Source organism: Myzus persicae, unplaced genomic scaffold (assembly GCF_001856785.1).
Source record: "Myzus persicae strain clone G006 unplaced genomic scaffold, MPER_G0061.0, whole genome shotgun sequence".
Taxonomy (NCBI): domain Eukaryota; kingdom Metazoa; phylum Arthropoda; class Insecta; order Hemiptera; family Aphididae; genus Myzus; species Myzus persicae.
In genome coordinates, this window is record NW_019103885.1 from 160,556 (window position 1) to 176,256 (window position 15,701).

Consider the following 15,701-nt stretch of genomic DNA (forward strand, 5'->3'; position numbering starts at 1 on the left):
CATATTATACTAACAAAATTAATCAATATGCATAGCGTAAAGAGGCAAGAGCTGAGTGGTCGTTTGTACAGAATTGTGTTTAAATGTCTTAAATGTTATTCATTAATAAACGATGGCAGCAGAAGAGCAGCATTGTGCTAACAGACCCTCCTCTGCTGCAGTTGGTTCTATCCGGAAAAAAAAGAGCTGAGTGGTAATCAGCAGCAGTGGCGGATTTACGGGGGGGTCCATGGGGTCTGGACCCCCCTCCAGACACTGATATATACATATATAATTAAATAATGCATACACAGAGCCTGACCCTGTTTGTTTTTGTCGATCACAGCGAGAATAGGTGAACATTTTTGCTATAAAATGTAATATATCTAGTACAAAAGTTTATTATACCTTTCCCAGTCACTACTGAGTTCAATTATTATTGTAAATAATATTTTAGTTTCCTTTTAAATAATTGTTTGTTTTGGTAGTTCATTTGGTGTTAATTTACATATAGGTACCTACCTAAGTATTTCTGAAGGTCCCAATTCTAAATTACCATTTTACATTTATTATTATCATGTTCTATCATGAATTCACGTCATAAACTTGCCTAAACATAATAATATTATGTAGAATGGTTTTAACTTTTAAAAGTCTATATCTATACGAGTATGACTATATACATGTATTATTCACATATTAAATTATGTTAATACCGGTACCTAGATATAAACTAGAGTGTAGACGTGTAGTACACTAATAGACAAGACTGGACAAAATTGGCTCGTAAATCGTTTCAAACACTTTATAGGTATAGACAGTTTATAGGTTATTACGTTATTTTAATAACTATTGAAATCTCAAGTAGGTACAGAAATAATGCAAAACACTATTGTGCAGACAGTTAACAATTTAGAACTTATTTAGAATACAGAAGAAAATAAGTAATAACATAAAAATAATTGATTTTTCAGGAAAAAAATTTTTTTCAGTATGTATGAAAATGAAATTAAAATGAAAATTTTAAATCTATGGAATTTATGTAAAGATAAATATATGTAACTTTAAAATAAATTAACTCTGTAACTTAGAAGTTACTTATGAAAATAAAAGTAAATCGTTAAGTACCTAACTTAGTTAAAAGGAACTTAACTGTAACTTTTAACTCGTGAATGCCCAGCCATGCTAGTAAGTAGGTACCTTCCTAACTACCTAACCCATAGGTACACCATACACAACATAATAACTTTAACATAATATAATTTCTATTTACCTTTGTTTATACCTAAAGTTAGATTTAGGTAGGCACCTATATTATGTTAGATAAAATCTCAAAGATAGGATGATCTTAGACCATAGCAGCTTATATCTCAATGGCGTAATCGGCGGGATGAAACTATAACAAGGTGTGCATTTAAATCTCGTTGATAGGTACAAAATATGTGTACTACTATTTATATTTTATATATTTGTTGTTGAAATTCATAGACACATAGCTAACACAAATATTAGCGTTTTGGTGGTTTTGGATATTTCTATGATATAAGGGATAAATTATAAGTACTTAGCAATAAATATATAAATATATTTACTACCTAAACACTTTATTTATTTATTTCACTTGGAACTTGGTAGTATAGGTATTAATTACTAAGTCTGTAGGTTAAATTAACTTTTGCCGTAAACATTGCATTTGAAAATTGTGTGTATAAAATATAATAGTATTAATAAAATATTATACTTGTATAATTATGGTAGGTAAAGTTTAATAGTTTAAAGTATTTAAGCACCGGTACCTACTATCTACTTACCCACCAATATTTTTGAACTATAACAAAATAATTAAAATAAATTATTATTCTTTGTTTAAAGTGTTAAGCATCAGATTCTAATTTCGTTAGGTTGGATTTTAAATGTCTATAAAAGAAACTGTTAACCTAATAATACAGTTTCTAGATTTTTGGTTATATTATGAACTAAATAAATGAAACATTTTATAACTTTTTAAGTATAAGGCACAAAATAATTTTAAAATTGTTGTTTTTAACGAATTTCGTCAAAATTTAAACTTCAAACGCTCATACATATCTTTAATAATTTTGAACTTTTATTATAAAAATGTATGTGGCACTTGTTATACATTTTCAAGTTATTTGACAGAGCAAATATTTTTTCATCAATAATAATTTTTAAAAAAATAAATAAAAATGAATATTTTTTTTGCTTATAAATAGTTCAAAAGAAGTAAAAATATTTTTTGAATTTATCTGGTATGGTCACATAAACATTTGGTGAAAATTTCAGATTTCAAGTTATTTGTATGTATGTAATTATATCACAATAGTACCTTGTATTTTTATTACTTATAAGGACCGTGAAGTACAATCTGTTATAATATTATAATACTATACATCAGGCATGTCAAACTCAAAGAATTAACTGGGCCAAATATAATGAATAGTTTTCTATGAGGGCCATAAAAATGTATCAAAAAAAAAAATTGTATACAAATTTTTAATTGTATTCATTACTTACAATCCTGTACCATACTTGTTCAATTACAGTTAAGATAAGATAGAAAAAGTAACATAATGTATATCTCTCACTGACATAGTTATAAAACAAAAGGATAATTGCGTCATTTTTTTTCAAGTAATTTTTGATCAATATTGCTATCTGCGAGCCATAAGTAAATGAGAGCAGCATGCGATCTATATGTTTGACATGCCTGATACACATAAATAATCTTTAAAAATGAGAAAACTGAAAATAAAATAAAATTGGACAGTGCCATACTGATGTGTAAATATAGTTTAATTATTTTTAATAAATTAATGAACTGATTATGTTTTAAATGGTTATAGTTGGTTAAGAAAATAACAGAAATGAAATACATTTGATCTTTGAACAATACAATTAATTAGAAAACTAACATGTAAAATTAATATTCATAACACATTACCCAGGTTAAGAATTTGACATTTCTATGGGTATGTGCTATGTAGTTTTAGTATAAAAACTAAGAGTTTATTTAATTATATAGCTATTTAATTGTTTAGGAGGGTGCTTTTATATTTCCCTATTAAATTGTTTGGCCTAAGGGATAAATTAAGTATTTAATTAAATATTAATTATACATTGTTAACAGTTTAATAACATTCATGGAAATTATTTTATTTAAAAAAAAATAAATGTAAAATTACATTACAAAGATAATTTAGATGAATGAAATTTAAAATGCTCTTCAATGAATGTTGATATAAAATAATATCCATGATCATAACCATCTTCAAGAAATACTTTAGTCTTGATTTTATTATCTTTACACTCATTGGCTGCTTTCACAAAATTATCAATTAGTAAATCTTTTGTTAAAAATTCATCATCAGTACCCTGTAAATTTTAAATTCAGAAATTATTATTATTGTAAGTTATAACTATACGTCTATACATTTTTATAATTGTATTAATATAAATACTAACCACATGTATTAATATTTCTAATTCGGGGCCATCATATTTTTTTACTAAAAATGTTGTATCCCATTTTTGCAGAATTTCCTCTTCCTCTCCAATTAATGTTTTCAATCCATCAATTAATGTGGGCGAATTAGAAATATTGCAAACAGGTGCAAATAATGACACTGATTTATACATGCCTGGGTTAAGTAAAGCACATAATAATGCTCCATGCCCACCCATGCTATAAATAAAAATAATCATAATAATTTTAATCATTAAGCTAGACCAGTGTTTCTTAAACTTTTTGAGATCACAGAATACCAAACAATAATATTTTTTTTTATGCTGAACCCTCGTGAAAATTAATATTAACAACTGGTCAAAAAAGACATTAGAAGTTTTTAATAATAAAACCGCTAAGAGGAACACTGTTTAAAAAACACTTAGCAGGAGAGCCTTAATGTAGCAGAGTGGCCAACACTTTAACATTTTCTATTGGCATCTATTGATTCTGTTGTCATGCATAATGGATGCCAATGTCCAATTTTTTTTATTTTGCAATTTTCATACATAAATTGTCAATTTAATTTAATAATATGTAATTATGAAAATTAACTTGTATGTTATTATTTATAATTTACAAGAGTTTGATGCATAATTGTATAATATCAGTATTCATATTTTGTATTTCAGTTATATATTCTAAATTAATATATTCCTACCTAGTTAGTATTAGTTTACTCATATTCCACATCATAATATATCAATATCTTAGTTGTTAATATAGAGTATGAATATTTCATTTATATTTTATAAATTTAATGGTATTATATTACTATATACTTATCTATACTTTTTAAATTTTAAAAAACCAAGGGCATTTATTGAAATTTTTTCAATCATATCAATCGGTCAGTCTCTCAATTAAAGCTCTCCAATATAATTTATCATAATGTATTATTTTGTAATATTTATATATCTATACCTATGTCCAAAAATAGATATTTTTTCTTGAATAATTGGGAAACTCTTTAATACAAGTTGTTGGAGTTCATCAGTTATATAGGTAAACATTTGATAGTGTTTGTTCCATGGTTCTTGGGTAGCATTTACATACATAGAAGCCCCAGACCCCAGATTCCATTTATCATCTTCACCAGGGATGTTACAGTTTCCTTTAAAAATTCAAAATTCAAATTAGTTAAACCAATTTATATAGTAATTATTATAATAATTACATTCAATTACAACCAAAATAGTATGAATTGTATGATATAATGATATAATTAACCAAATCTGGTTTTAATATTTGATTTACTTTTAATAGAACTTAAATATTTATAAAATTTATTTTTATTTGAAATGTTTTACCTTACCATCCTTAATCGCATACTCGCAAAGTTTATATTCGTCTTTATCTCAGATTTAATATAAAATGTATTAATATCATAGTTTTAAGGATTCTAATTTTCTAACTTGTATTATTCCCGTGATGAAAAAATGAACTACTTCTTTCAAATGTATTGGCTCAACCATAAAGAAAATAAACTTACTAGGACTAGTGTCAGGAGAAACAACAATTATTTTGTATTGAGCAGCATATTTTTGAAATCCTGCTTTAGTGATAACATTTTGTTCAGTACATGTAAGACCCGATAAGTAAAATAATACCGGAAATTTTTCATTTTCACTTTCTCCCGGAGGTAAGTAAATGCCAAATTTCATGTTACATTGCAATGTAGGACTGAAAAATTAAAATAATTTAGTGAAAAATTAAATTCATAATATTTAGTCATGTTTAAATAATTTACCTAAAATGTTCATATACTTTCTGGTAGCCACCAAAACTTTTATTACTGGAAACAATCTTGAGATCCATTTTAACTAGGTACCTATGAAAAAAAAAAAATTAATTATTTATAGTTGCTTAATCAATCATAGGTAAGTACATACTGTCATTTAATTTAAAATAAATATTAAAAAAAGGAATATTTTCCAGAAAATTAAATTGATAAAAATCAATATTAAAAAAAAAGTATTATAATATAGAAGTATTGGTTTTTTTATTCAGTAATGTGCCAAACCAATTTATTTTTATGTTGTTTGACACCACAAACTGCCCACAAAATAGCTTATAAGAAATTTGTCAATGATTGAAATTGTTTAACATAAAACAAGAGTGCTATAGAAAAAACTTGTACATTGTAATGAGAAAAACGAAAAATTGCAAAACAATTTCATATCATAGGCAACCTACAGTTATGTACATTTTGTTTTAAAAAGTTTTTTCCAAGTGGCTCAAATGTTAATTTAAAAAAAACCACCGCCACCCTATAAAAAGGAGTAATAACTATCATACCTAATAGGCGTGCTAGTCTCAAAACAATCAGTGATTTACATATTTATTTTCCTCTAATTTACAACAAATTTTTCATCAAGTGTTTTATTATGAAGGTCAAATATTATTATGTTAATGAATTAATATAAAATATTAAAATTACATCATAACATACAAACATGATATTATTTAATAAATAAAAACTTACTTCTAAGTAGGTGTCTATTATTAATGACTAACGTCGAACAGTGGTGTCAAGAATATTGGCAGTAGTTACACAAACACAGCCGACAATTTACAACTTAAGCCAAGCACTCAAATGGCAATTACAAAATTAAATGATATAAATAATTTAGAACTCCCTACCCAAGTAGAATACAAAATATAAACAAATTGAAATAGAAATAGAAAAACTAAATAAACAACATTGATGAAGTTAGCAAATGACCTGACAAGTCTAGAAATAAATAAGGATCTATAATGTATTAATATCATGTAAATAATATGTAAATATAATATGATGAGAAGTAGACAATGGACATCTACGATCTACCATTTACATGAATACATCCAAATAGTGATAAATAGAGTAGTAATAAAGCATTCCAAAGTCCGAAGCATGAACATCAGTGATAAACTTACTAAACGATAAGGAAACTCACTAGCCTCTGCTGTCTGCTATCAGTTGTCAATACCACGATTTAAGAAGATGCTACTCAAAAAGTCACAACTATAATAATAAATAAGCTTGTATTAATGTAAAAAAATAATATTAATACATATTTTATTATCTACATCTGTGCAAAAAGTAGATAAAATAACACAGATATCACTTATCACAGAAAAACGCCGAACAAAACGTTTTAGACACTAGGTCACCAGAATGCGCTAGTGCCATCATAATATAATTTTATGAATCATGAAGACTAGAATTCTAGTCTTCATTTTATGAATGAAGGAATATTCGATAGGTCAAAAACCTCAGAAATTAAATAGGGACAAGGTCCCTTGTGATTTACATTTTTGTAATTTTAATGAGGTTTGTAAAAAATTTGGAAAAATGTAGGTATTACCAATATTTTTAAATGTCTTTAACTTATATAAGCATCTAATGAAAAATCTTGTGTTAAATTTAATATTTACATATTTTTTTAACCATAAAACAAAAATGTTAATATACATAAATTTAAAAAAAAAACGGAAACGAAAACGAATGTTTTTCAAACATCTATAAAAAGCGGAAAAAGAGCCAAAATATTTTGCAGAAAATTGTATTATTTCTAGAAAATGCTAATACAAATATTTATTAAACATTTGAAGTATCTATGGTTACCTATTCATTTTCGAATTACAGCCATAAAACAAAATCAATTTTATTAATTACCAGTTTAAATAATAAATATTCCAGTTTTTCCTTTTTTTTCCCACGATTATTTTGAAATGTACTCGTAATTTGTTACGATTAAACATTATAATAGTACTATATAGAAACCACTTTCAAAATAGAAATGCTGTAATCTTCATTGTAGCATTTCTACTATTTTTATGACATCAGACACTCACAAAACCGTTGGAAATTCATTATTATATATTTATATTAGATAAATTCATATTTCAGTGCTCCTCTCAGAATCTAAAAGTATTTTTAACTTAACATAGGTAGTCAATAGTCAATACTTCCCTAAAAATGCTGTAAATTTACTTATAGCTACTAAAATTTGTTTTTATTTTGAAAGAACTTATTGAAATGAATTGTTGAGTGGACAAGCTTTTCCGATAAGTAAGTAATCATGAAGATATGCAGACATGCAGTGGCGTATACAAGGGGGGTGTTTGGTGGATATGACATCCCGCTTGAGCCGTATCATTTATTACATTATACTAGGGCTGGGGTTTATATGTAATAAAAGACCAAAAATATGTACATATATTTGTAATTAAAATTGCCAAAATATGTAGTATAAAATAAAAAATATGTTGTATAAAATAAAAATTATGTACTAAGAAAAATTTAAAAAATACCTACCTATGTTAAAGTTTTAAATAAAAATACAATTCTAAATAATTTTTGATCATAATTGAAATACAATAAATTGATGTTTAATCAATTGTAAGGGAAACAATGACAAACCATTTATTGTTTTAAATTTTCAAAATTAAATGTACTGCGATTTGGTCTTAACACTGATTTATAAGCAATACCACAAAGAATGTTTTTTATACATTTAATGGTCTTCAGTCCCGAATTTTTGTTTAAAACGACGTTCGTTTTATTCTTTAATAATTTTGCTGTTGGGCCCTCTGATTCATTAATTTTTGAAATTGATAAATTAATAATTTGTATCCTTTCACTCAACGGAATCTTGGTGTTTTCTAATTTTGAAATTGATTCACTTAAAAAAACTAAAATTAGACACAATATATGATAGAGCAGACTTTATATTAGGTCTCTCAAAAATTTATTTTCCCTTGGGAATTGATGCTGCTAAATGTAAAATATTACTAAACCACTGAAATTATCACAATTTACGAAGTATGGAAATAAAAATGAAAATTTTACAAATTATGTAAAAATATGTATTTATGACGAAATATGTAAAAAATATGTAAAATAAAATATGTCTTATTTTATTGCAAATCATGTGAACGAATTTATCATTTACAGTAATTAATTTATCGTGTTTCACTAAAAATATGTATTTGCATACAAATCCCAGCCCTAATTATTACATATTATTTATTACAATATACATTATACAGTTTTATTCTAATGATATTGATCAAGAAGTTATTGAAACAGAGGTAAAGTTATGGCATACACATTTGGAAAAACTTTTTTATTAAAAAGTGTTCTTGACACTCTTGATAAGTGCAATAAAGACCTATTTCCAAATGTTTTTAAACTCCTTCAAATATTTGCAACATTGCCTGTCACATCATGTGAACCTGAAAGAAGTTTTTCTACATTAAAATGAATAAAAACATATCTTAGAAATTCTATTGGCCAGTTTAGACCTAATAGATTATCATCTTTAAATATTCATCGTGAAGTCGAAGTAACAGCAGAAGAAGTAATACAAAAATTGTCATTCAATCAAAAACGACGAACGGATTTTATTTTATAATATATTATTTTTTTTCATTATTATGTATTGACCAATAATGACCATACCATACAAACACTATGTATACATATTAATTAATTAAAATAAAAGTTTTAGTTTGTACGTATTATATAATATAATATTTAATGTTTATAATCAACACCCCTCTTCAGAAAATCCTAGCTACGCCACTGCAGACATGCAGCATATTCAAGATAATATGAGTTCAGTGTACACTAATGTGTATATTTAGTTGTGTAATTTACTTATATACGGCACTTGGCTGACTTCGTAGTTTCTAACTGATATATTATTATGGATTAAAATAGTTTATTATAATGATTTATAACATATCAGTACAGTGTTGAATTCCAACGGTCGTGCGTTGTTAGTTGTAGTGATGGTCAAAACAAAATCAAGACCAAGACTTTTAAAATCTTGGTCTTGAGTAATGGGTATACACGTAACACGTTAGTTTTGATCTTAGTCTTGCAGGCTCAGTCATGGTATTAGTTTTGGTCAATAATATAATTTACTAATTAGTATAATAATAAGACTCTTGCAACACTCATGTTATTTTTACAAAATCTATAAAAAAAAATGTAATACCTGTTTTAGCTGTGTGTAGCTTTTTGCTACGACTTCTAAGATGAAACTTAAGCAGGGCCGTAGCTAGGCATTGACAAGAGGGAATTTGCTAGGTGCGCAATTTTACGAAAGCTCAATTTCATCGATTGGCAGTCTCGATTCAAATATGATAATTTACAACAGCAAAAATCCGCGGTTTTTTTAGCGTTATCGCAATATGTTTCTGGTCGCGCAATGCGCGCATCATAATATTGGAAACCATGATATTCCAGTCACCACAGCTACATGTGAAAGAAGCTATTCAGTAAGCTGAAGATCATAAAAAACTATTTAAGATCTGCGATGAACCAAAATTGTCTAACAAGTATGGCAATTTTATCTATTGAAAAAAGTTTCGTTGACCAACTAATTTTTATTTTAATCTGTTATTATTATTTAATCATAATACATAATAGAGCAATTTTTATAATATTAAAAATATTTATATAATAAAATGAATATAATATACTTGTGCTACAATCATCAGTGATTTTTTTTTTATAATGAACATGGTAGTTGAAAAAAAATTGTATAGTGGGCGGAGGGGGGCAAATTTGGTTTCTGCCAGGGGTGCTACTGGTTCTTGGTACGGCCCTGAACTTAAGTCCAATATATAATATACATATTATATAAATAATTCGAAAGTAAACATAAAATAAGTCAAACAATTTAGTTTTTATTTTACTCGTTGTAAGTTTAACAACAATAAGGCGTATTACTAATAAACTACAAGTTTATGACAGTCATAATAATATGTTATGCAGACAATGTAGTTTTGGACGTTTAGCTACACAATATCTAATACGGCAATACCACTACGAAGAAAAATAAAAACGTACTTACAATCAAAATGATGCATATCGTAGTCCGTAATGACTTCCAGCAATTATTAGTCTCTAATCGAATATTAGTCCCAGTTCGATTCAAAGTATAGGTGTATTATATAGACATAACTTATCCTATTATCATTTAGCAAGACAGCAACTTTTAACGTCTATATCGATTTCGGGAAAATAAAATATTAGTATATGAAACAACTATATTATTTTGTAATAATAATTCCAATTATTTCTAATCTTTTTTCAATAATTCGGCATTTCCTCGAATGATAATCAAATTTAATAACTGTAAAAATAATTTGTTATTATTTTCTTTAAAAATTATTAGTTAATTAAATCTAGAGACACGTATGTGTTTTCGGAAAAAAAGAAAAAATTTCAAGTCTTGCAGTGTTAGTCTTGGTCCTGCAGCTCTAATCTTGATCTTGGTCTTTCTAATGCCAGAACCATCTTGGTCTTGGTCTTATACCAAGAGTCTTTAGAGACCACAAGATCAAGACCAATTTTGATCATCAATAGGTAGTTGATCCATAGACCCAGGGTCGTTACTTTGGGCGAAAAGATGAGAGGCCCAGGCTCCTCACTTTTTGCTTGGATTTGGAGCTACCCGTTCAAAAAATAATATAGAAAATTAGTTAAAAAATGTATACTATTTCCATACCTTTTAAAAGCGTATATTTTAGAGAAATAACAAGATATTGTTACACTGCATTTGACATATATATGTGTTTCAAAAATTAAAATATCCATTAATAATATTATCGCAATCACAAATTCGCAACACATAGGCCGTGATGATGCGTAGAAGCCACCTACCGACATTTTTTAATCAATTGGTTATTACTGTTATTAGTAAAAGTTATGTTTGAGAAATGAATTAAAGATAACAATATAATAAATGTGATAATAATTTATCATTATCAAAATAATGTTTCAAAATTTAGATTTTAAACACCATATTTTAAAGAAAAACATTGTTCATAATATTTAATTAATACTAATTACCAACTATATAATACTAATTTTAACTATAATAAATTCTGTATACATTTAACTGAGGAAATAAAAGAACAATTAAAATTAATCTCGGGTTAAATCAATTAAACCAATTCGTTTTCAATTATGCCAATGTACAAGATGATTTAGTAGAAGTCAGTGAATTAACAAAGGACCCTAAAAATATAAAGTTAAAGTCCATGTTTGGCAAATTATGAACTTATGAATTTTAACTATTGTTATATGGTATAAGAACTACTAAAAACCCTAGTATACTTTCTATTTCAAGGTAGTTAATATAAGAATTCTTCAGATCGAAATTTAGAATTGAGTTAATACCTTTCAGTTCCTAACTGGTATTAATGGGTTTTTTTAATAATTTAAGAAAAAAGGTGTTTGAGTTATCAAAAAAAAAAGTTTATGTGAAGACATTGGAACTCCTGCAACTTTCAAACAAACCAGAATTATAAAAAAAATTAAGGAATTTTAATATGAAAGTAAAGATACACATAACACGTACAGATTAGAATTATACCTATATGTGGCGCCTATCCATTCTTGTTTAATTAAATTAAAGAAATTTGTACAAATATTAATAAGTGATAATATTGACGAATTATTAACAAGTAAATAAAAAAAAATCTCGTAGAATTCGCATAAAAATAATTTAATTTTCTTAAACTGTATTTAAAATATTATAATTTTTAAATTGTAATCATATAATTAGTCCTGTCTAATTTAGATAGTATAGTATTTAGATACTCTGCAGTACCTAGCGACTGTATAGGGCGTGAATTGGTGAGGATCTAACTTTTATGCAGAGTAAAAACTCTGAAGATTCATAGTCTATAGATAAAGTGCTTTGGCGGAACCCCTAAGTGAGATCTGCGGAACACTGCTCTACTTACTCCGATCTCAAGTAGGTATATGCGCGATAGTGGCTCCCACGTTGTGATAGCATTAGCAATATTCTTGTAAATAATAAATAATAATAATATATAAATATATAATATTTAATGATGGGTTTATTGGTTCTTAAAATTGCAGCCGACTAGCCGATGTCTCTATAAATAACAGACAAAGCTAATAATATTTTAAATATAATAATTGCTCGGTTTAATTATATTAAATTCACAGTTGTAGATGTTCAAAACTATAGTGACGAAATAGTAGATAGGGAATTAAATAGTTGAAATATTTTTCGATGTTATATAAATTGCTATTAGCTATAGTGCTAATGGTCATTATTGAGGACTCAATTGTAAGTTTTATTTTTTTATATTAAAAAGTTTCCTTTTATAGTATACTTACCTCTAAACTCTCCCTTTTTGACTTTGTATATCATGAGATGTTTCAGGGAAACAACCAGGGGGTGGACCCCGGGTTCGGACACCCTCCTCCTCATTGGATATTGTCGTCGTATTTTTATATTTCGAGCGTAGTTTCGAGTGTTTTTCTTTCTGTCTGTCATCAAGATTTGAGAGTAGTAAAAATGCTCTTATGGTATTACGAATATTCTCACATTTTTCAGGGATACACAACTTCATAATAAAATATAGATATGTATTCATATAATATGTATTATAAATGTAGAATACTAGAATGTATTAGCATATGCATTATGCATAATGTATTACTTTAAATTGTACATGTATTCTTTTTTCTATACTATACATTTATAAGTTTCTACTTAGTGTAACAATTTATTCCTAAAGTAATATTAACTACGTAAAATGTTTTGTAGTCAATGGGTCCAGACTCCGAGACTTTCAACATAACAGCTTTTCTGATACAAAAGTGAATCTATTTGGTAATTTGGGATGTTAAAATAAAAAGCGTCAGGAAAAAAGTGGTGATTTAAATATGTTATGCAAAACCAATTTTAGAAAAAATCGGTTTTAATTTTTTAGTGTACCTAACTCAAAAACTAATTACCGTAGACACTTGACATTTTCATCGGATGTTTATAATAGCATTTTCCATATAAAGTAACATTTTCGAATTATTTTAACTCTTTAAGCTAATTAAAGCTTATTTTTAAAAATTAACCTCGATAAAAACTTTTCAACTTAGTAAAAAAACTTGAGAATGTAATGCAAGGTTCCTTAATGGTTGCATTGATGGAAGATCAAATATATTAAAGATACATAAGCAAGATTATGTTTTATATGTATTTAAAGTTCAAATTTTGACATTCATCAAAATCTCGAAAATTTTCAATTTTTTTGCAGTTAGAAATTCATAAGTTTTTTTTTTCATAGCTAACATAAGAAATTTTAATAGAAAATACCCCACTGACCCCACAAATAATTGTTCTGCCTTAAACAAAAAAAAAGTTTTTCATAATGGTCATTACAGACTACAGTCAATAAAATTTCAGGAGAGACTAACATTTTCAACATAAATGAGCCCTCTTCGATCCCATAAATAACTAAAAAGCTATCTGTTTTCACCAAATGTTTACATTAAGCATTTTTTTTTTGTCTCATGCGTACAGTATAATAGTATAGTTTATATTACTATACGCATGATTACATTTAAAATTTTTTTTTAGCTATATATATACTTAAAGACATTATTAGTAATTTTTTTTTAATATTGACAAATAAATTTTTGCTTGATCAAACATTTTGAAAATTGAATACTGAAAAATATTTTACCCAAATTTAGTCATAATAACTTAATAGTTAATATTAATATCTATATATAAGTACTAAGTAACAATAGGTATTATAATTTAATTTGTATTCTATAATGTTATAAATAAAATATCTCCCCTCTCCCTGAAAAAAATTATAATATCTATCATATCTATCTGTGCCATTTACACAACGTACATTATTTTGAAAAGCGCGCCACTAGTCACTACAGCCTACACCAGCTGCTAATTCTTGTAGTCGATAACAGCATGGTATAAAAACATTGTAAGTAACAAGTAGGTTATAACCAAGTTATAACTTTACAAGTACCTACTTATACTGGACAGGTATCTACTAAGTCGTTTCATCTAATAACGCCCATGTTTTTTTATCCATATTATTATTTATATGCGATTTCAATTATGTATGTACTACCTATACGTAGTTTTCAGATCGAAATATCGAATAAATTGTCATTATGTTATTTTATACGTGTTTAACTACTAAGTTGGTCTAAGGACTGCGTTTATTCGATGTAAATTTAATATAACAATTATCATTATTCTTTAACGTGTTCTGCAATGTTTACAGTTCATGGAAACTATATTGAAATAATAAAAATAACATATTAAGAAATATTGAATTGCTAGTGGTGGATACCCTGCCCGGTTTCCCGCGCAACAGACAACATGACTTCATTAGTTTATTAATTCTTGTCAATCCTTTAATTCATTGTTATATTATAACAATTATTATTAAATATTAATATGTATTATTTTTAATTTAACCATGTATTAATAAATGCAGGTAAAGGTATACTGGACAAACAATTTGGTTTAGCTACCTTTTTTTAAGCGAAGCTTCTTAGAGATTACACAGCATATACAATATTACAATTATAACAAAAAAAAAACACGTAATAGCGAGAAGCCGAGAAAGTTATAAACTAGATAATTAAGATTACGACTTAGATATAAACTGTTTAACCTATAAGTATTACAGTAATATACTATGTATTAGTATAGTTGATTTCTAATTTAAAAATATTTTATATTTTTATTTGAGCTACATTTTACTCGGGCTACGTAAAATATGAATGATTCGTTGATGCGTAATACATAAGCACTAGTACAGTTGTGCTACATTATATAGTTAACTTTTTTATTTGTCGTACGGCCGTTTTGAAGTGTTAGCTACTTAGCTACTTCGTTTACTATTAGGTATAGTAACCAGTAGGTATACTGCTACGTCGTTTAGGTGTTTAACACTAAAAATAGCTTATACTAGGTACACAGTTGTCACTTGTCAGTTGCACATATTTGCACCTTACACCTATCTCAGTCCGAGTTATCCAGAATATAGTGATATGCTGCATTTGTTTAATTGAGTTGCATAAATATTACCTAATTTTACTTGTTAATATACCTATGCCTAATGTCTGTTTCTTGCAGTGTTTTTATCTTTTAAGATTTTACCTATCACAGTTTTATAGAAGTTTCTTGTGTCATACATATGAGCATAAGCGCAAATGGGAGGGGAATTGACGCTTGAGCATCACAAACATTTTTAAAAGTCCTCCAAAAATATCACATATTTAGAAGCTAAGAACAAAATTAAACAAAAATAAACTGAAACAACAATGCAACTATTGAACTATAACTAATAATTTATAAGTGTTTTGCAGGTTTACTTTTATGGCAATATATTGGTTATTTGC

General features: G+C 26.8%; 1 protein-coding gene across 3 annotated transcripts; it reads right to left on the minus strand.

Moving 5' to 3' along the window:
- Positions 1 to 2,772: 2,772 nt before the first annotated feature.
- Positions 2,773 to 6,585, minus strand: LOC111035889 (S-formylglutathione hydrolase-like). Of its 3 annotated transcripts, none has more exons than XM_022317709.1 (6): positions 6,442 to 6,585; positions 5,253 to 5,333; positions 4,995 to 5,185; positions 4,427 to 4,616; positions 3,463 to 3,682; positions 2,773 to 3,372 (listed from the first exon to the last, which is right to left on the minus strand). In XM_022317709.1, the coding sequence occupies exons 2-6, from the start codon at positions 5,318 to 5,320 to the stop codon at positions 3,184 to 3,186; spliced, it is 858 nt and encodes a 285-aa protein (XP_022173401.1). In that variant the 5' UTR covers positions 5,321 to 5,333; positions 6,442 to 6,585; the 3' UTR covers positions 2,773 to 3,183. The 3 variants fall into 3 exon arrangements, with proteins under 3 accessions (XP_022173401.1, XP_022173399.1, XP_022173400.1); XM_022317707.1 differs by having other exon boundaries at positions 6,422 to 6,585; XM_022317708.1 differs by lacking the exon at positions 6,442 to 6,585 and adding an exon at positions 5,988 to 6,413.
- Positions 6,586 to 15,701: the final 9,116 nt, after the last annotated feature.